The sequence below is a fragment of the Protopterus annectens genome, chromosome 8.part0 (genome assembly GCF_019279795.1).
Source record: "Protopterus annectens isolate FY-2018-M chromosome 8.part0, PAN1.0, whole genome shotgun sequence".
Classification (NCBI taxonomy): Eukaryota; Metazoa; Chordata; order Ceratodontiformes; family Protopteridae; genus Protopterus; species Protopterus annectens.
The window spans coordinates 18,007,394-18,028,547 of NC_056741.1; the positions used below are offsets into that span (position 1 = coordinate 18,007,394).

The 21,154-nt window shown below is 43.5% G+C and overlaps 1 protein-coding gene across 1 annotated transcript in view; it reads right to left on the minus strand.

Moving 5' to 3' along the window:
• The window catches only part of NOP2 (NOP2 nucleolar protein), a 776,755-nt gene that overhangs the window by 557,663 nt on the left and 197,938 nt on the right, over positions 1 to 21,154 (minus strand). Inside the window, exon 4 of the mRNA XM_044079578.1 lies at positions 10,312 to 10,400. Coding sequence (XP_043935513.1) covers positions 10,312 to 10,400 — 89 coding nt within the window. The remainder of the gene's footprint in view (positions 1 to 10,311; positions 10,401 to 21,154) is intronic.

Consider the following 21,154-nt stretch of genomic DNA (forward strand, 5'->3'; position numbering starts at 1 on the left):
ACCCATCTATGTCAAGCAAAGTTCTTCATTAGCACTCCAAGAAAAATCTTGATGAGTGGATGGGAAATAGGAAATACACCCCGGGGATCACTTCTGTATCTCTGCTCGACAGTGGCACAGGAAAATAACTTTCTTGGGTGGTGTAAGCCAGGGAACCTTGTTGGCTAGGTTTACGTAGGCCCTTGGGCTGATAGCCTAGTACCTATCTATGAACCTATGACTGGTTGAATAGCCTTGATGCTGAGAAGAGAACGTACTTGCTTTTGGGCCTCTGCCCACAGGTTTGGGGGGATGTCTAGCCATCCCCTTAGGGTTGGGAGTGAGTGGAAGTGGAATCTGTATCCCTGGGAAACAATGTTCAAGATCCATCTGTCTTGGGTAATGTATTCACAGTTTTTGACATGCAGAGCAAGTTTCCCTCCTAAATGTGCAAGTACTTGGGCAAGGCTTGGAGGGGGTAAGGATAAGTCATTGTGCCATTTTATCATAGGATGGTGGCTGATTACTCCCTGTTTTGGAAGTGGGAGTACTCCCTGTTTTGGAAGTGGGAGCACTCCACTGCTTAGATAACTGAAGTCTTGGTGGTCTGCTGCCCCTGGGCTTAGACTGAGAAGGCCTGGAAGGGACTAGAAAAGACCAGTTTTTTGAAGGCCAATGCCTACTGAATCTATGTGGCTGTACTTGTAAGAAATCTTTAACCGTTTGCATAGATTTAGCTTTCTCCTCCATTCTTTTGAGGACGACTTCTGCTTTATTATCAAATAAACACTCTTTGTTTAATGGTGCATCCAGTAATTTTGGTTTGACGTGATCTGGCAAGTTTTGTTCCTTATGCCAAGCATGCCTTCTAAGAACAGACCCAGTGACAGCAGCCCTGCAAGATGCTTCTAAGGCATCAAACCCACATTGCAAAGTATGTTTACCAACTTGGTTAGCAGAATGCATTAACTCTTGTAAATCTTTGTGTTCTGCACTATCAGGAATCAACATAATTTTCTGTTTAATTAGCTCCATACTATGCTGCTGATACTTTAACTTATTAAACTGGCAATTTAAAGCCCTAATGGCAAGGGTAGCAGAGGTGTATGCCTTCTTACCCCATCTGTCTAAAGCCCTAGAATCCCTGTCCGAAGGAGTAGGATTTTTGGCAGTTGTAGCCTTAATGCCTTTAGGTCCCTGGGAAATGGTCTGGATCTGCAGTAGGATTCTTAAAAAGGAATTTGTGAGAGTCAGGTACTCTATAGTATCTGTAAGGTTTCCTGGGAGCTGGAGGCAAAGTATCAGGGCAAGGCTGGATTCCAAGACATCATCTACAATTTCCAGAACAGGAGGTATAGCTACAGGCCTGTGCTGAGGCAAGTTTAAAAATTCCCAGAGTCTCTTTTTGGACCGAGAGTAGTCCTGGCTCTCCAGCGGAAATGCTCTCTAAGGGTATGCAGGGTTTCACCAAAAGAAAAATTTTCTGGAGGGGAAGTAGAGGGAATGGAATCCTCTGCATCAGAATCCTCATAGGTAGATAAGGGTACGTCCTGGTAGTCAGAAGGATCAGAGTTATTGGATTCCTGATCAGAAGAATCAGAAGGAAAATCAGTTCTTGGTCTCTGACGGGGAAGGCTGACTTCCCCTAATTAAGGTAATGAGGTCTTCAGCCATTCTAAGCATTTGTTTTTGTGGCATGTGGGCCTGCAAATGCACTTTGGTTGTTGGTTTCCTAGGTGTAGTGTGAACTCTAGGCCTGAGAAATTCGGTACTTTTGGTTTGAAACAAAGTCGTCAGTTTAATATGTAAATTGGAAGGCCTGAATACACCCTCAGAAGCCGGTGCCTGCAAAGCAGTTCTGGACCCATCCAAGGTAGAGACATCCGTGGGTTCCATACTCTAAGTAGCACTTTGCGGCTTACCAGACTCCAAATGGGTCACAGTAGAGGCCTGCGAATCTGTAGAAGCGGGTATCAGGGTCTGCAAAAGCACCTCACTGAGTACCGGCGGACTGCCAACTAGCTTAACGGTAGCATCGTCGGCAGTTTTGGATGATGTTTGTCTCTGTCTTTATCCTTATATTTTTTCGGAAGATTGGTAGTTGGATGGCTTACTGAAGCCATTTCAGAGTATGGAGATTGAGAGCTAAAGAATTTAGCTACAAAAACTGCCCGACAAATAGTTCGGGAATTGAACAAGGCACAAAACCGACAACGAGGGACATCGTTATCTGTGCCTAAACAGGTGACGCAGTAAGAATGAAAATCTGAGAGGTATTTGCTTTCCACTGGAAAGACACATTTTTTTCAGACATCGGTTAGAGCAAAAAAAAAAAAGGATCCCCAATGGGGTACTTATCTTTTAAAAGACTTCAGGTCTGAAACTCGAAAAACGAAAATTTCAGGAGGTGGCCGACCGGCACTTGCGAACTGCTTCTGCTTTGGGCACGGCAAGAAAGAGTGATGTAATGGTGTCGGCTGTATGTTTTATACCCCTGACAACATGGAAGAACCAACAGCATCCGACGCAGAAATCCCAAGACTCTGGTATTCACGTTGACTGAGGGCTACCTGCAGGCAGATAACTCAAATGTGATGACTGCAACAGTGAAACATGAAGAACATCTGAAAATGCCAGGAAGCAACAGAGGAACGTAAAAACGTCCTGAAAAGGGGGAAGGATTGGAATATGGAAATAAGCATCCTTGAGATCCAGACACACCATGTAAGCCTGAGGAAGCAAAAGAGGGAACAAAGTCTGAAGGGGCAACATTCAAAAGGAAGACACCTTCAGAAAAGTGATTAGATGAGAGAGGTCTAGAATTGGTCTCCAAGTAACATCTTTTCTGGGTACAAGAAACATCCTGGAGTAAACCTCCCTCCCTCTTTTGGACACGGACACCTCTTGAATAGTACCTAGCATCAAAAGGTCCCAAAGCACCTCTGGAGAGGAGAGTTGTTCCTGAGACGGCTGAGGAGCACCCATAAAAGGGGGAAAAGATTTCCAAACCATGAAATACCCCTGATAAATAATGGATAGGACCCAGGAATCCTGAGTAATTTGTAGCCAAACAGAAGAGACAGAAAGGTGAAGAGAAAGAGGAAAATGGCTGGGAAGAATAGGATAGTCCGACAGTACCTGGTTTATCTGGAAAAGGAGACCTCTGAGGCATTAAATTCTCAGCAGCCTTAGCAGGAGGAGCCCACTTGCTACATTTTTTGAAATTTTGGCACTGGAGAAACAAACACGTTTAAGTTTCTGTAAAGCCTTGCCCTTATCCTGAAGGGACTTAAACATATCAGCAGCAGCTTTGTCAAACAAGTGTTAATTATCAAGAGGGACATCGATCAACTTAGCCTTAATATCATCAGGCAAAGGTTGAAGTCGAAGCCAAGAATACCTCCTCATCACTGATCCAAAAGCAGCAGTCCTAGAGGAACCATCTGCTGCACCATAACTACACTTGATGGAATGACGAGCCACCTGGGAGGAAGTCCCTAACAGAGAAAGAGCAGAAGTTTTACCCTCAGAGTCTGGAAAACCACAAATAACCTGACAAGCCTGAGACAGGACAGTCAACAAGAACCTGAACTAGGGTTGCCAGCTTTTCATGTTAAAAATTCTGGAAATGTACATGAAAGTAAAATGTGTGCAGAACAGAAGTGTGCATTAACCTCCCCTTGAGGGGAATGTCGTGCAATATTACTGTGCTCAATCAAACATATTCTTGTGTTCTTCAGTGTCAGTGACAGTGTTCCTTAATTCTGGACTGCCCAGAAAAGTTCTGGACAGTTGGTAACCCTAACCTGAACATATGGATCTGATAACTAACAGCCCTAAAAGCCAAGGTACCAAAGGTTAGCAAAGGTGTAAACCTTCACTAGCCTTTCCATAGTCCTGCTATCTTTAGTACAGGGCAGTAACTTGGGAGAAGGAAGCAATTGAGAAGGCTTGTCAGAGGCTAAAGACATCACCAAGAGGTCAGCAGAAGGACACTTAACAAAAATGTACAGTCCTCAGGGACCCTATAGAATCTATCCAGTTTCTTGGGAGTAAGGGGCTGAGAGTCTGGAGCCTTAGAAGCATTGGAAAATGCATCCAATAAGGCAGCCACAACAGGATGAACAGCAGAAGGTTTAGGAGAGCCCATCTGCAGCAACTCATAGCATCTTTTCATCTTTTATGTACCTAAGAGAGCATAATCCCATTTAAAGAATTCCATAATACTGGAGATTATGTCCCCAAAAGAATCTCTGAGTATCAGGACTGGTACAGTCCTCCTTCTCTGATCCACAGTGCAAAGGAGAAGGAATCTCAGAAGAGTAAGTATGGGATTCCTCATCCGAATCAAACTCCTCCTTCCAAAGAATCCTGCTCCTTGGGTCTTTTTAGGGGAGTAGAGAACCGGGGGGGCTGGAATAGAAGCTCCCTGAGGAGGTTTCAATGCCATCAAAACACTAAGCAAACCCTGAGTGAAGGCCTGACATTCACTCTGCGGATCCTTACGAGCAGGAGAAATAGGTTTAGTCTTTTACTTTTTCTTCAATGGGATGTCTGCCTTATAAAATCTGGAAGGCTCTGACACAGAATGGCATTCAATAATGGTAGAAGGGACTTATCTGACTAATATCCGAGGAACACCCCTAGGCCCCTCAAAAATAATCAGCCGTTGTTTCCCCCGAGCATCCGAAACGGACATCTGCAAAGCCTCCTCGGACGTGCTTACTTCATTATAGCAGAGTATGCCTCCAGCCATTTCTGCAGTTACCTCCTACTGTGCCTCTAGGCGTCACATACTGCTTGTTCATATTTGTATTAATAATTCCAAAACCATACTACATACAAGATACTAGAATATTTTATCTTGAAGCATACATGATGGCAAACAATTTTATTGATATGTGACCTCTGTCAATGAGTGTTTTTAGAACTGTAAGGTGATAACTTCATTGTTTGAAGGCTCAGGCCACACCCACTGGGAGTTAAAGGTACACATTCAAAAGAGCTGTACTGGAGGGAATGAGTTAAAGTCAGATCCCCAACAGCCTCCAACCCAGTCACTGAAGAAGAATCCAACAATTAAGCAGGGCAAGCCTCCAGGCATGCACTCGCCTCAGGAGAGATGTCCAACAGAGGCTGAACAGCAGAAGATTCCGGCCTATGCTTCTTGGCTTTCTTCACTGATAGCTGTCCCTTGGAGCAGGAAGTACCCTCCATCATGTCTTGCGCAAGAAGCTTAAGATACTGATTTTTCCAGATAAAGCGTCAAAGAAGGCAACCTACTCCGAAGGGTTTTAGGTATAAAAGCCTGCCAAATAGACCAGGACATATGGTCATGACAGGCACCTAAGCAAAAAGATGCTGGTCATAGTGGTCTTTATGGGGAATCTGTCTCCCACAATGACATTTACCCTTCTTGGATGACATGAAACCCCACAAGCAACAGTAAAAAGGATAAGTAAAAAAAAGAACCCCAACAGTCACTTGTCTAAAACGCTTTGGTGAGCCAGGAACGGGCACTCAGACCAATGATCAAGAGAGGGCATTCGGACTGGTGGCAAAGAAGTTCTCAGGATGGTATGTCCAGAAGTCACCTTTATGCTCTAAGCTATTATGCAAGGAGCATACGCGTGACATACGGCATACCTTAAAGGCAACATAAAGGCTTTGGTATACTGGTCGGATGTCAGGCCACCCTCGGCAGGGAAAGCTAATGTAACTAATACAGTGAAATGGAAGGACATTTATGCTGTGCACATGGAGATAGGTAGGTTACATGCACAAGACACAAAAAGAGGTGTTCATGAAGGAGGTACTACATACAAAACGTACATCATACAGAGAAGAGATAGGCACAAACATAAGAAACAGGTAAGAAAGACAATGTATTCATGTGCTACAGGCTATGGTATCACACTTGTGACCTACTGAACTTCAAAAAGCTTAAATACTGCTAACCCATGTAACTATCTTCTGTTTTCTGTATGCTGTTTTCTGTATGTTGTGGAAAAGAAGACTCAGCAAAGATGTATACGAAATACATATACACATGCAGAATTTAAATGATTTATATGTTCGCACACACTAATTTGGAAAGTGTACACTCTGTGCACAAGTCTTAAAGGACTGGAGGACACAAGTGTAAACAGGGTCCATATGGTAAAGATAAAGTATGGCACACTGTAGATAAAGTAGTATAAATATAGTGAGCAATAAGGGGTACCCAGAGAGCATACATGGTAAAGAAAGGGAAATGGGTAAGGCTCTTGCTGCCCCTATAGTGCCTTCTTTAGGCAAGGTTCAAATAACAAATTCACCACCATAACAGGAACAGGCAAGCAAAAACTGAGGGTAATGCTACTCGATGCTAGAAGTCTAAATCTCAAAATGCATTCACTCGAGGCACTCCTTAAAATGGAGAACATCGATATCTGTGCAGTGACTGAGACCTGGTTCAAGGCTCCAGAGAGCACCCCTGCACTACCAGGCTATAACTCATACCATACTTTTCGGCCATGTAACCTGGACCAAAACAACAAAGGCAGGTGTGTCTATATTCATTAAGGATATCCACACCTCCAGGCTAGTTGCTCAGCACAATGCATCCGAGGTTATCCAAGTGCAACTAACTCTGGGCAAAACTGCAATCCAAATTGTAGCTTGCTACAGATCCCCCCCCCCCACCATACCCCAGGATTCCCACTCCTCTTTTCTTGATGTACTGGAAATATTAGGGTACAGCCCAACACCCTAATAATAGGCGACTTCAACTACCCCACCATTAACTGGGAAAATTACTCGTGTACCAACTCCTTAGCTCAACACTTTCTGGAATTCATAAACTCCAATGCCCTGGATCAACCTATCCACACCCTCACCAGGGGCAACAATATCCTAGACCTAGTCATTACCAACATGAGTGACCGGTGTTCCACACCTGAAGTCAACTCCTCGTTGGTCCGATCCAACCATAAGCTAATCACCCTTGATATCCATATCCCGCCCCCACCCCCCATTAAGGAAACCACAGTAAAAAATTTCTCCAAAGCCAACTTCATGCTTCTTAAGACAGAAGTGGTAAACTTCATTACACCCATGCAGATGGACAATACAGTTACAACTGCTGAATCCGAATCCTACACAAATGCACTCTATAAGCACTTACACAAGTGCATGGATCGTGCTATCAAAAACAAAACCAAGACGCTATCTTCCAAAAAAAGGAAGCCAATCTGGTAGTCCCCTGCCATAAACAAACTGTACAACAGAAGGAAGAAACTGCTGCAAAAGAGAGTAAAATCCCATGAGTGGAGGAGCTCCCTGGTCAGCCTCAGTAAGAAGCTGAGATCCCTTAGAAGATCCTCCAAAGTTAGCTACGAAAACAAAATCGCCACGAATTCCAAGGACAACCACAAAGCATTCTATAGCTATGTCAAGAATCTCAATGGCGTCACCCAGATTTGCTCTGAGTTACAGCACAAAGGCACAAAAATTACAAAACCAACTGATATCGCCAACATCCTGGCAGATAGGCTCAGTGCTAACTTTACCTCCCCTCTCACCCCCTAAAGGGCCCATATCTATACAGGAAGAATGCAGAGTCCTTGTAAATACAACTACGCAGGTAAAGGCTGCACTCTCTAAAGCCAAAAACACAGCATCCATGGGACCGGACAACATCTCAGGGTGTGTTTTACATGAACTTCAGAACGAACTGGCTCCCCACTTAAGCACCATGTTCAATAATAGCCTCGCATCAGGCTTTGTGCCCACTGAATGGCACACAGCAACAGTTATCCCACTCCACAAAGGGGGCGCCACCACTGATCCCGGGAACTATTGACCTATTAGCCTGATGTGCCTGGACTGCAAGGCCATGGAATGTATTATCATTGAACTCAAACAAAGACATTGGTAACCTCCAAACTCTGGATCCCACCTAGTTCGGGTTTGTGAAAGGCAGATCATGCCTCCTGAACATGATACACTTCTTTGAGGCAGTCACCAAAGCCGTAGATGAGGGTAAGGTGGTTCACGCAGCCTATCTTGACCTCGCCAAGGCTTTCGACACCATCCCCCATTCTGGAATTATAGCTAAACTCACTAAACTAGGTATAAATCCCTACATCACAAGATGGGTTGCCAACTAGCTCACTGACAGAACCCACACTGTAAAAGTTGCAGACTCCAAATTTGACCTCAAACCAGTGACAAGTGGAGTACCACAGGGTTTCATCCTGGGACCTCTCCTGTTTGGTATCTACTTCTCTGAAGTACAGACTAACACAGAAGGCCTCTGGCTAATGAAGTTCGCAGATGACTGCAAACTAGGAGCCACAGTCAAGTCCCCAGATGATGTGGACATCCTACAGAAGGGCCTCGCTGAGACAGATGCCTGGTGTCAGAGCCATGGCCTCAAGCTCAATGCCAAAAAATGTAGCGTCATCCCCTTTGGTAAAAACTCTGTACCCATGAACTACCACACAGGCAGCAATCAACTTAACACCGAATGCGTGATTAGAGACCTTGGGACCAGGTGGACAGTAGTCTCTCCTTTGATAGTCACATCGCCACAGTAGTCAGAAGTCCTCCTACGTGGCACACCTCATCATAAAAGGGTTCTCATCCAGGAAAAAAAAGAGGTCATTGTTCCCCTCTACTCAACACTCATTAGACCCATTATAGAGTACAATGCCCCTTTTGGAATGTACCTCACAAGAAATCTGCAGCAGCTGGAAAGGCCACAGAAGTACCTCACAAAGAGGATTACTGGCCTCAAACAAATGCCCTACACTGACCGCCTCAAAAAACTCCAGCTTTACTCTAGAGCATATCGCCTACTCTGAGGTGATCTCTGCCAAACATATAAAGCTATGTCAATTCCAGAGCTGATGAACATGCTACACCTAAAGAAATCCCAATCCCTCCAAGCTACGCGCTCTAGGGACCTAAACTTTGTCACCACAATAAACAGGACATGCTAGAGGGACAGATTCCTGTCCCAGAGACTTCCCATACTCTGGAACAGGCAACCCATCTATGTCAAGCAAAGTTCTTCATTAGCACTCCAAGAAAAATCTTGATGAGTGGATGGGAAATAGGAAATACACCCCAGGGATCACTAAGGAGAAGGTACACAAGGGGTGTGTGGGACAGATAGTGGTACTGGTGTACTGTGTAGACAGATCATGAGGGGTACAAATACACTACAAAGGGTAGGAAAGGGTGCATATGCTGTGCAAACAGCATACATACAGTGTGCAACTGTGGAGAGGATAGATACAGAAGGGTTTAAGATGGGCATGTAAGTGATGTATGGAATAAGTTACTTAAGTTTAGTTGACTTAATAAAACAAGATATGTTTTTCCAAAACCCAAATCTGAAAAGAGCAACTCAAAAGCCATTAAATTTTTTTTTTCTGTGACGTGGGGGGAGATGCAAGCCACTATGCACCCTCTCATGTGGGGTCTTACAACCCCACCCACCTATTTTTTTAAGACCAAGTCCACAGTCTCATTACAGTGAAAAGGAAAAATTCCATGAAAGTGCACTATCAGATCACACAGTACATCACACTGAGGTTAAATGAGCCATAACATTCATCTTTCACAAAACAGAAAGAAAAACAACTGAAAAGGCCTTAGTAAATTGCAAGTATCCCAGATAGAACGGTATTCACAGTGTTCAGGTACAGAAATTGCACAGGATGGGTGCTCATACTGTATGGGACAGAAGGCATATAACAGATCTGGAAATGATATATGCAGAGTGCACGGGGAAAGGTTAGGTACCTATGGGATGTAAGAGAAGGAAGAGATGTACACAGTGCACACAACAAAGAGGTATATCACATTAGGGAATGAAGAACTGTGAGAAACACATGCACAAGTGGGTTTACTTTAAAGCATTGAAAGCCTGCAAAATTGAAGACCAAATCGTCGAAACGAAGGCAACAAAACCTCGCTTCATCAAACAACCAGATCGGCAAATCCATTCCCAGGGTAAGTAACCACTCATACCATAACTAACAAAAATGAAACCGTACCATCCCCAATCCACCCCCTTACCCCCGTAACTAAATATACCAACTCCAAGATCGCGCTATAGTTGGGAAAAGAGCAAAGTTCACCTTGTTGGCCAACAGGTTATTTACCATGGGAATGGATTCACATATCCAGTCATTTGCTGAAGTGAGATTTCGATGCTTTTGTCTCAACAATTTGGTCTTCAATATTATGGGCTTTCGAAGTTTTCAGGTAGACCCACACAAGCATACGTACACTCTCACACACACTCAAAAAAGAAAAAGTGATGGCTGAAATTTTACTGACCTTTGTCCTGTGTTAACGGTTCTGTGGTTGCCTTATCCTTCTGAGGTTTCTTCATTTTCTCCTTATGATGCAACTTCCTTTTCGCTATCCTGCTTTGACAAATACATGAAAAATCTTATGCCAAAATAACCAGTTTCACACAATCAGTCAGTCTACAATAAAATCTTATTCACAGGCCAGAACAAATTTGTTGGCATTTATTCCACAACCAAATCACTGAAAATTCGAGGACCGGTACTGCTGATTCCACTAGCATGCAAGTTTTTTAGGCAGAAATGGGACAAAAGGAACAATGTCACATGCTACACAAAGACAGTGGGTGGCTTTGAGCTCCCCCATACATTTTCAGGTTGTTTTATAAATGCAGTTTTTCATTCAACAAATAATGCATTTAGTATTTGGTGCACCTAGTCAAACTGCCCTAGATCGATTTTAAACCACAGTCCCAGCATCCTTCCGAAACAAGCAGCTCATGAAGACATCTATGCAGTTAAGTCACTAAACAGCTACTAATTTATGCTCCAAATCAAATAATATACCACAATTTATAGCTCAAAATTGGTCTCTGATATGCCTGGGCAGTGCCACTAATACTTTTATTACACGTTAGGAACTTGAGGGGCCACTACATTTTTCTTAAAGTTATCTTGCTGAATCCTATTATAATGAAAATGGACAATGGAAAACGCACACACACTGAAAGCAGACACACACAAAATGTGCAGGATTCAGAGAGATCACCCTGCTCTCACTAAAACTGCTGCAGCCAAATGTACCATTTTTCTCAAATCGCAGGAAATGTGATTCTTTCTTAAATTTGGCTCACATGTCTCTGACTTTATTATGCACTAATTTGCATGCCTCTGAATAACTTGTTAATCTCAAATGCTAATCTGCACTTTCCTGCACTAATAAACCCTAGCAGCCCACGCATCATGTTGGCACAAGCCTCTCATCCTTAATTTTCACATACACTGCCATACCTTTTATCTGTCCCCGAGAGTACAGAAAACCCTGACGTACCCCCATAAAAATCACAGATGATTACAGTCAGTCAACAATGTTAGACATTATAGATCCATTCTTCTTATTCAGAAACTGCACTATGATTCTAGACCTGTTAGGTCTATTAACTTTTTAACAGACTCCCTCATGTTAATTCTTTCAGTCATCGACAGAACTTCTGAGCATGGTGTTTGACAAGTACGGCGGTACCTCCATTTTCAAGGTGATAATAGTAATGAAACTCCATACGAGACAGAATGTAGCTTATTAATAAGTTTAAGCTTTAGTTCACTTCACTGATGGAAGACTTAATTGAACAGCAGGTCTTGCAATGTGGCTCAGTTTCTTAATCTTCCTTAGAAAACACATCAGGATGCAAGGCCTGTTGGTCTATTAAGTCCTCTATTAGCTAAAGATCTGACATGTTAATTAGCTGCTTTCTATGTCAAAGACATCACTGCCTTCCAAAACTCTGTAAGAGACTTAGTGTGCCCCTGCTGTCTAGTGTACCCTTCCAAATATCTTTTGTGCTACAAAGCCTGTTCTATTAACTTTTTAAGTGACAAAAATATTATTAAATATTGTCCCTTGTGTCTTGTGCTCCTCCAAATACATATTTTGTGCAGCCAAAGCTCCTGCTACTCTTTTAACTTTTTAAGTGACAGAGTGTCCAGTGACAACTCCCCACCCCCATCTCCATTCCACAGTACTGCAAGCTTTGCCCATTAGTCTAGGGGAGTTTAGAGGCATGGCAGCCTCCATTAACAGGCGTATGTGCGCACGCACACACACACATCCTTACTGATCAACCCCCCAACTTGGTCACACTCATGGACACATGCACCTATTCACCCAGCCACATACTGCCTACCTAAATCCCCTACTATGACCACTCAGGCAGATACACGCACACAACGCACACACGTCTGTTAAACTCCCTGGAACTTGACTCCAACACAATCTCATCCACTGAAAGTAGCTGGCGAACATGAACAATTGGCCAAATTAAAGAACTTGGCCAGCCATACTAACGTATGCAGGTATTTCTGGGAGACAACACATGGCTAATTAGCATAGGCCACTCCCCAGGAATGCCTCATTATCATGTAGCTTGACCAAAGAAACACAGTCCATCTCAATGATTCTACAAACTGCAAAGAATCACTGCAGAGGACCAGTCTCTTAATCTGAAATTGCTACTGCCAACAGGTAAACTGCCATGTCAGGGCTTATCACTGGCGACACCCCTTTATGAATCTCAGGGATAACCATTATTAGGGCACCAACTACTGTAAGGGGATGAATATTAAGTAACACACACTTGGTGAACCCTAAGTCATTCAACATCAGTGCTCTATATCTACAACCACTTCCAGCAAGCCTTTATTTAACTTCCAAAGCATGCACCATAATATCAAGCCACTCTTAATTGCGCAGGACAATGTACTAGAGCAGTTAGAGCTGCATTCGAAATAAATACAAGAAATATATATACTAACAAAAAATGTGCCTGAATAATTTAACGTGGTTCATTTCCTATATATACACACATTTTCCTCAGAAAACTTTCAGCTGCATGTCTGGGTTATGAAGTTTATTCTGAAAACTGCTGCAAAAGCTGACAGCAAGGTAATTTGACTTGTTGGTGTTTTACTAAAGCAGGATGGTGAAGGACTTTGCTAAGACAAAACGATCTCTGCACTCACCAAACCCAGTTTCTCAGGCTGGCAAACATTCATTGGTGTATGGACTGCTGACCAAAAGATGTGAAAGAAACGCTACCTTTGGTGGGTTTCTGGAAACAATGATATGAACTAATCTTCTGAATCTAGTAAGGAAAAAATATAAAGGTATCACACCTCTGATCCTCACTTTCAGGTGCTTGTCCACGTTCAGGCTATGAACATGTCTGCAATCATCCTCACCCTGTATATTGTGTTACATACACATTCCTGACCTGTACATCATACTCCTGCCACTCCCTGTTCTATGCACCGTATAGCATTGGTCCTTATCGTACATATTTAGTACGTACTTCCTCTTCACCTGTTAACAGTACTTATACTGTCCCAAACACCAACAGCATCCCTTTTTTATCCTGTACACCAGGTACACACTGCTTCCATCTCTACACTGTCTAAACATATTTAGTCATACTAATTCCTTATACTTTTATATGCACGAAACCCAGGACTGTAGACTGTATGTAAAACACTTCCTGCATATTTAACCATACTAACTCTATATACTTTATATGCACAAACCCAGGACTGTATACTGTACGTACAACACTTCCTGCATATTTAACCACACTAACTCCATATACTCTATATGTATGAAACCTATATTGTATGTACGGCACTGCATATTTAACCATATTAATTCCATATATTCTATATGTACGAAACCCAGGACTGTATACTGTATGTACAACACTTCCTGCTGAGCCACATACTGAATCTGCACCCTTCATTACCCTGAATACTCCACGAGTACCATTCTGACCTACATATCAATGCCTGCCCCACACAGAGTTAAGTACCGAACAAATTCTTACAGTAGCAACTGATCTAACCCAGAAAATTCACTGGTATATCTGTGCATGAGCTCATCATCTCCTCTGTTCCAATTTAGCACTTTTTTCTTGGGAGGTCCTATACTTAAGTCCAAGTGCACCTCATGCCATCACATGGCATATCACATAATACACTAAAAGTACACTTGCTGATGACCCTTCCAGTTTGCTCCAAACCACTGAGTGAGCACACTTTTCACAAAGATAACCAATGAAACCTTAACACCAACATTTTTACAGGTGATGTATAAACATACATTTACCGGATTTATAAGCAAATCCAACAGTTTCTTGGAAGGCCCACCAGTGAGCAGGGAGACAGCAGAAAATTAATCCCAGATCAACCAAGGAAGTTCTTACCCTACACCAGCAGACACAATAAAGAACATACACTTAATATTTAATACAGGGATCTTCCTTGGTGGGCCTACAAATGGGCTGAAACCCAATCACCGAATCTACCAGAGCTAGAGGACAGCCAAAAAATGATAAAAAAGGCAGACTCATGAAAGTGCTGAGGTACAAAAGTAGACCTGAATTCTGGTACCACAGTCCAAATAATGTACAACGAAGTTGCAAAATGACAAATGAGTGGCTGTGACAAAATACCTGCACTGGTGGCACATGAGAACAATGTCCTGACTACAGCTTAGGTGACCACATTTCAAACAACTACATGGGTGCTTGATGGCAGAAGTAGGGAAAACAAGAATACACATCTCCCTGCGGGATAGGATGCAAATTTACAGGACCACATGTGTGTTTGATATCCTTGGTGGAGTCCAAGGTTATATCCATGCAGTAATGCCCATAACTGGACAGGACCATCCTGCTGTCAACCCACTGTGGAGGAGTGGAGTCGTGCAGGAGTGATGCCCATTGCTTGCACCACCCATGAGTAGTCACTATATACACACACAAGGGGAATAGAATCAAAAACAGAAAAATATCTTCGCCTGATGGCTGCCTAAATAAATGGCCCCTCCTGGCCTACCCTTACCCCTGGTGATAGGGAAAAGAATAAGCTGACTGTCCGAGAGGCAGGCAGTGGGGAAGAAAGAAGCAATAAAAAAAAACTGACCAGCCATGACAATGGCATCTCCAGTGGAGGTATTCTTGAAGCAAACACTGGAAGCAGTCACACACCTAGTGGAACGACATCCAACTGCAGCATTTTTCAATGGGAGATGAGCCACCTGATGAAGAAAAAAAAAAAATAGTCCAGGAAGTAATCCACCTGAGAAGATTTGCCTGGCAACTGTCAACCATTCCATCCCCAAAACAAAGAGTAAGAACAACTGTTCAATCTTCTAAACTCATGTATACACTAAAAGTAAAACATGATCTACTGGCAAATGTCCAGCTGGGAAGGGCCCTCTCTGCCTTGGTATATGCCCTGGTACATGTCTAGCAGGAAAGAGCCTTCTCTGCCATGGTATATGCCCCAGGTATATGTCCAGCTGGGAAGGACCCTCTCTGCCCTGGTTTATGCTCTGGGTACACATCCAGCTGGGAAGGGCCCTCTCCGCCCTAGGATCTGCCCTGAGTACATGTCTAGCATGGAAGGGCCCTCTCTGCCCTTGGATCTGCCCTAGGACCTGCCCTGAGTACACGTCTAGCATGGAAGGGCCCTCTCTGCCCTAGGATCTGCCCTGAGCACACATCTAGCATGGAAGGGCCCTCTCTGCCCTGCTTTATGCCCTGGGTATGCATCCAGCTGGGAAGGGTCCTTTTTGCCCCGGTTTCTGCCCTGGCAAAGAAACAAGGAGAGGAATAGATGGGTATTACAATAATTCAAAAACCAGCACCGCCCCCCCCCCAAAAAAAATAAATCCCTCAAGGACAGCCATTACATATGAAAGGCCTGAAAAGGCTCCCTACATGTAATGGCTTTCATGGGCTCACAGGCTGTTACTCAGTTAACAATCACTATGGCCTTCATAAGCCTAGCTGTGCACCCCAACCCAATATTGTCCTCAGGTACCCTGGGTATCTATTTAGAGGGGGAGAATGTTAGTAAGGAGGTAGCCAAGGAACTTGTGGGGGATGTTAATTAGAGCTTCAGGATTTCTCAAGCAACTGGACCAGAGAGTTCAAACAGTGGAAAGCAAAATTCTCCCAAGGAAAGAGGGGATTCTTCAAAGGCAGGCAGGGGGTTTCAGAACATATTTAAGAAACTAATCAAACAGGTGGTGCAGTCCATAGCACTATCCTCCAAAAGGACATGACAGGTAGATACAGTTGGTATATCCTCTTTGTCAATGGAATAATTAGCTTCCAAGTTATAGGTATACAAAGGGTAGGTCAGAATAGGCTGCAAACTGACCAACTGGGTTAGTACTGTGTACACTTCTATCCAGAGAACCTGTTCCACCAGGCAAAGTTTGCTAGACGAAAAGCTTCTTACAATTTTAATCACCTGTGACACTCCTGCACGCAGATCCACTAAAGTTAGGAGTCAAGTAGTAGAGCAAACTGCTGTCTTAACTTTGAAGATTTTCCTTGGCTTGGCTCTGTGAGGTTTTCCTGAGTCAGTGCTTCTCTGCAACCAAGGGCTGATGAGAATTAGTTTTGCGTTTTGTCCACTTAAATTTGCAATGATTTGTGGATCAGGGTATGCTGGAATGATATGGAGGAATCCCTCACATCACAGGAAGGAGAAGGCATTCGCCACAAATTCACCCTTATCTTGCTGTACAGAGCAAAAGAGGAATAGAACTACATTTCCACGAGCAGCACCACCTCCAGAAACATACAAACAAGACACGTCTTTTCACTCCACAAGCTCCAAGACAGTACTGGGGAATGCTCACTTCTCCCAGAATATGAACTGATAAAAGCATGCTGCCTCTGTCTATAACCCACTGCCAGACAAATGACATCTCTCTGCACGAGAGACTTACTCAAAGGAGCATAGAGTTTTGTAAAATAAAAAGAAGTTGCTGTCGGACTAAAATAAGTGGGACAGTGGGAACTGCTTACTTCCCAAAGCCTTTAGGGCCAGGGTGCATGTACACTGCTTCAAGTGATGAATGTGACGCCCTCCTTCAAAGGGTGACAATCGCTTTTCTTTGTCCGTGGAAAAGTAGAGATGAGCTCACTCTCCCACAGGTGAAACATCTACCATCAGCCCCACTGACGAGTTTAGCTACAGGGTCAGAAGAGCAGAGTTAAGGCTGTGAGTGGTTAACATACTGGTTCCTACAGTCCATGATTTAATTTCCTCAGCACGTTTGCATATTCTGGGACTCTGATCAAGTCACCTTATCAAACCGTGCTTTAGGGAAATGGGAATCAGAGGTGGCATGCAGAATTAAAGATATCAGCTGGTTGACTTCCAAGACGGCTGCACACTGAGAAACAGCTTAATTTCAGCTCTCCCAGTGTGAAAACAGTAACTCTTTTTGGGTAAACTTCAGTTACTGGCCCAGTGCACTTCCTGTATGCCAGCAAAAATGAATTTCAGAGAACCTGAAAGAAAATCAAATCACAAAAGGTAAGGAGAAAACACTGGCTGGGAAGAATCTTGCAGCTGTTCAGCAAAAAGCAGTTCAAGCTTCAGCTTTGGTCCAAGACATGGCTTCCAGTAATCTGCGGGAAAACATAAATCAAATGAGCTTTAAAGCTAATAAAAATAAACAAGACACTGAAGGAGTATATCAGCAGTTAGCAAAAGGCAGATTTTGTTCTCTGTTCCCTCGGATATGTTAATGACAAACACACTGAAGAGTACCAGATCCAGTGAAGAACTTCTGTAGTACACCATTAGTCATCCATTACTTCCTGACTTTGCCTCGGTCAACACAACCCTCTGTCCTACAATTCAACCATTCCACTATCCACCTCTTCAGCACCTCCAGGTTTGATATCAGCCGCCAATGTGGCACAGACTCAGAAGCCTTGTTCTAGTCCACATAGCCTTGTCCTTTTCCTGTGACGTGGACTCTTTCTGTGCATGCTAATGATAAAGTTTCCCTTAAGACTGTTTTGAGGAGGCATCATCACTGAAGAAAAAAACTGTACTGAAATGCAGCTTGTAATGGGAGCTCCCTCACCCCATGAACCATAGTAAGTTTAAACCACTGAGATTTGGAGAGAGAAAAGTACAGTTTTGTACCTACCATAAATGTAGATGTTCGAAGATCCACATTGCTGCAGTCCTTACACTTGGGTAGTCCGCTGTCCTCGGTCGGCCCGAATATCAACGTATTAGGCTGACGTCGGTCAAGGCGCTTAAGACTGACATCAGGACGTCAGCGTACAAATGCGCATGACCGACGTCATATCCTCAGTCTTTTCTTGCCCCAGATGTCAGAAGACCCTAAAAAGAAAGGTCAAAACCAAAAGACAGCAAAAAACAACCAACCACCCTTGCACTAATCATATGTACAATATATACAATATCCACAATATTCACAACCCAAACCACACAACCGCCTCTAACTACAGAGGGGAAGGAGGGAGGGTAAATTGGACTGCAGCAATGTGGATCTTCGAACATCTACATTTATGGTAGGTACAAAACTGTACTATGTTCTTCATCTCACATTGCTGCAGTCCTTACACTTGGGTAGAATCCCAAAGCAGAGGTAAGGGAGGATGGCAAAACTATAAAGCAGTAGGAGCTGCCAAAATGCCCTGTAAAATTGCAGTGGCAAAACCAGCCCTAGATTTAGAGTAAAGTGGAAGGTGGTAATGCTTAGAGAAAGTATGCACTGAACTCCAAGTAGCTGCCTCCAAAATATCTTTAGTTGCCACCCCCTTAAAAGCTGTAGAAGTGGCAGTAGCCCTAGTGGAATGAGGCCTAATCCCAGCTGGAATCTCCTTACCATGATGGGAATAACAGAAAGCAATACAAAACCCAATCCACTTAGAAATACTTTGTTTTGACACAGGCTTGCCCTGAGAACCCAAAGCAAATGAAACAAATAACTGCTGAGACTGCCTGAACCCTTTGGTTCTGCTCAAATAATATCGCAACTGCCTGTGTATATCCAAAGTGTGCAAAATCTTTTCCCCTTTATTTTGGGGGTTTGCATAAAAAGTAGGCAAATGAATAGTTTGGTTTAAAGCCACACTAGAAACCACTTTAGGCATAAAGGAAGGATTAGTACGCAAAGATACCCTATCCTTATGGAAAATTACGAAAGGCTCAACCGCCATAAGGGCCTGTAATTCAGAAACCCTTCTCGCAGAGGTAATGGCCAACAAAAAAGCAGTCTTCCATGATAAATATTTCAACTCGGCAGTAGCTGCAGGCTCAAAAGGTTGTAGAGTGAGTTTCTCCAACACAAAATTGAGATCCCAAGCAGGAGTAGGAGCTCTACGTGGGGTCTTATATTCTTTGCCCCTCTAAGGAATTGCTTAAACAAAGGATGAGAAAACAATGGTGGGTCACAGTCATAGTGAGCAGAAATTGCTGCAGCATGAACCTTAATAGAAGAGAAGGACAAACCTTTGTCCAGTAACTCAGTAAGATATTGAAGAGCCACACTTAAATTAGGCTTAGAAACATCAAATTCCTTTGCTGTACTCCAAAATAAAAATCTCTTCCATTTATCTGCGTACACTTTCCTTGTACTAGGCCTTCTGGCCTCCAAAATAACTTTCAAAACTTGCTGTGGAAGCTGAGACCCTCCAGGGTTTAAAACAGAATATGCCAGGCTGTTAGGTGAAGAGAGTGAAGTTTGACATTGAGTAAATGACTGTTCTCCTGAGACAGCAGGTGTGGAATCAAGGCAAAGGCCATGGAGGCTCCGTACCAGACTTCTCAGTAATGGGTACCAGTGCTGTCGAGGCCAATCTGGAGCTATTAAAATCATCTTTGGCTTGTCCTGTCTGACCTTCAGGAGTACCTTTGGGAGGAGAGGCAGAGGTGGAAAGGCATACACATGAAGATTGCTCCAATTGAATGAAAGAGCATCCACTTTCCAAGCTGTGGGATGAAACCTTTTGTGCAAAACTTTGGCAGCTGGTAGTTTAGTGGAGAAGCGAACAGATCTATGTCTGGAGTTCCCCATAACACTGTCAATTTCTGAAATACATGAGGATCCAATTTCCACTCGTGGGGATCCATAATTTGTCTGCTCAACACATCTGCTAAGGAGTTCTGTGCTCCGGCAGAAACCTTGCCTGAAGATTTAGCTGTAAACTGAGAGCAGTCTCCCACAAAATCATTGCTTGTCTGCATAGAGGATAAGAATGTGTTCCCCCTTGCTTGTTGATGTACCACATGACAGTTGTGTTGTCTGTTAGAACCAACACCTGCCCTGGAAGAAGTAAATCCTTGAAAGCTATTAATGCAAATTGGACTGCTAACATCTCCTTCAAGTTGATATGTAGATGTTGAAGTCTGGCAGGCCACATGTCTTGTACCCACTTTCCATTTAGATGAGCTCCCAAGCTTTGTCTGAGGCATCTGTCGTTAGAATCTGACTCGCCTCTGGCCGGGTCACAGAGAGTCCCTTGTTTAGGTGACATTCCTGAGCCCACCACAAAAATTCCTTTTGAATGCAAGGTATTATCTGAATGACAGTGTCCATATCTTGGCAGTGCTGTGTCCATACATTTTGAGATACCATTGTAGCTTCCTCATATGCAGTTTGGCATTGGGAAGCACCAGAATACAAGATGCCATGAACCCCAAGGCTTGAAGGACTGTCCTTGCAGTCAGCCCGGACTGATGAGACAATTGATGGAAGTACAGAGAAAGATTCTTTGTTTGTCCGGGGTCAAAAGGCCATCTGGGATGCTGTATTCAGTCTCACACCCAGAAAGCACATGTCCTGAGAGGGTACTAGACTGGACTTTATTTCGTTCACAGAATACCCCAGGCATCTTAGCACTGCTATCACATATTGTAAATGATGAAGAAGTTCGTCCTTTCCTTGGGCCAGAATCAGGCAATCGTCCAAATAAGGATAGATCTGTATTCCTCTTAGCCTGAAGAAAGCTATCACTGGAGCCAGAACCTTCGTGAACACTCTGGGCAGTAGATAAGCCAAAGGGCAATGCAGAGAACTGATAATGAGAAGTCCCAGCCAAAACGCAGATACTTCCTGCAACTTAGCCTGATAGGAACATGAAGGTAAGCCTCCTTGAGATCCAGAGTCACCATCCAGTGATCTTTGCCCAGCAGAGGTAAAAGCTGTTGTAACGTCAACATTTTGAACTTGGGAATGTCCAGATAAGTGTTGAGGAAAGATAAATCCAAAATTGGTCTCCACGTGTTCCCCTTCTTTGGTACTAGGAACAGGCGAGAAT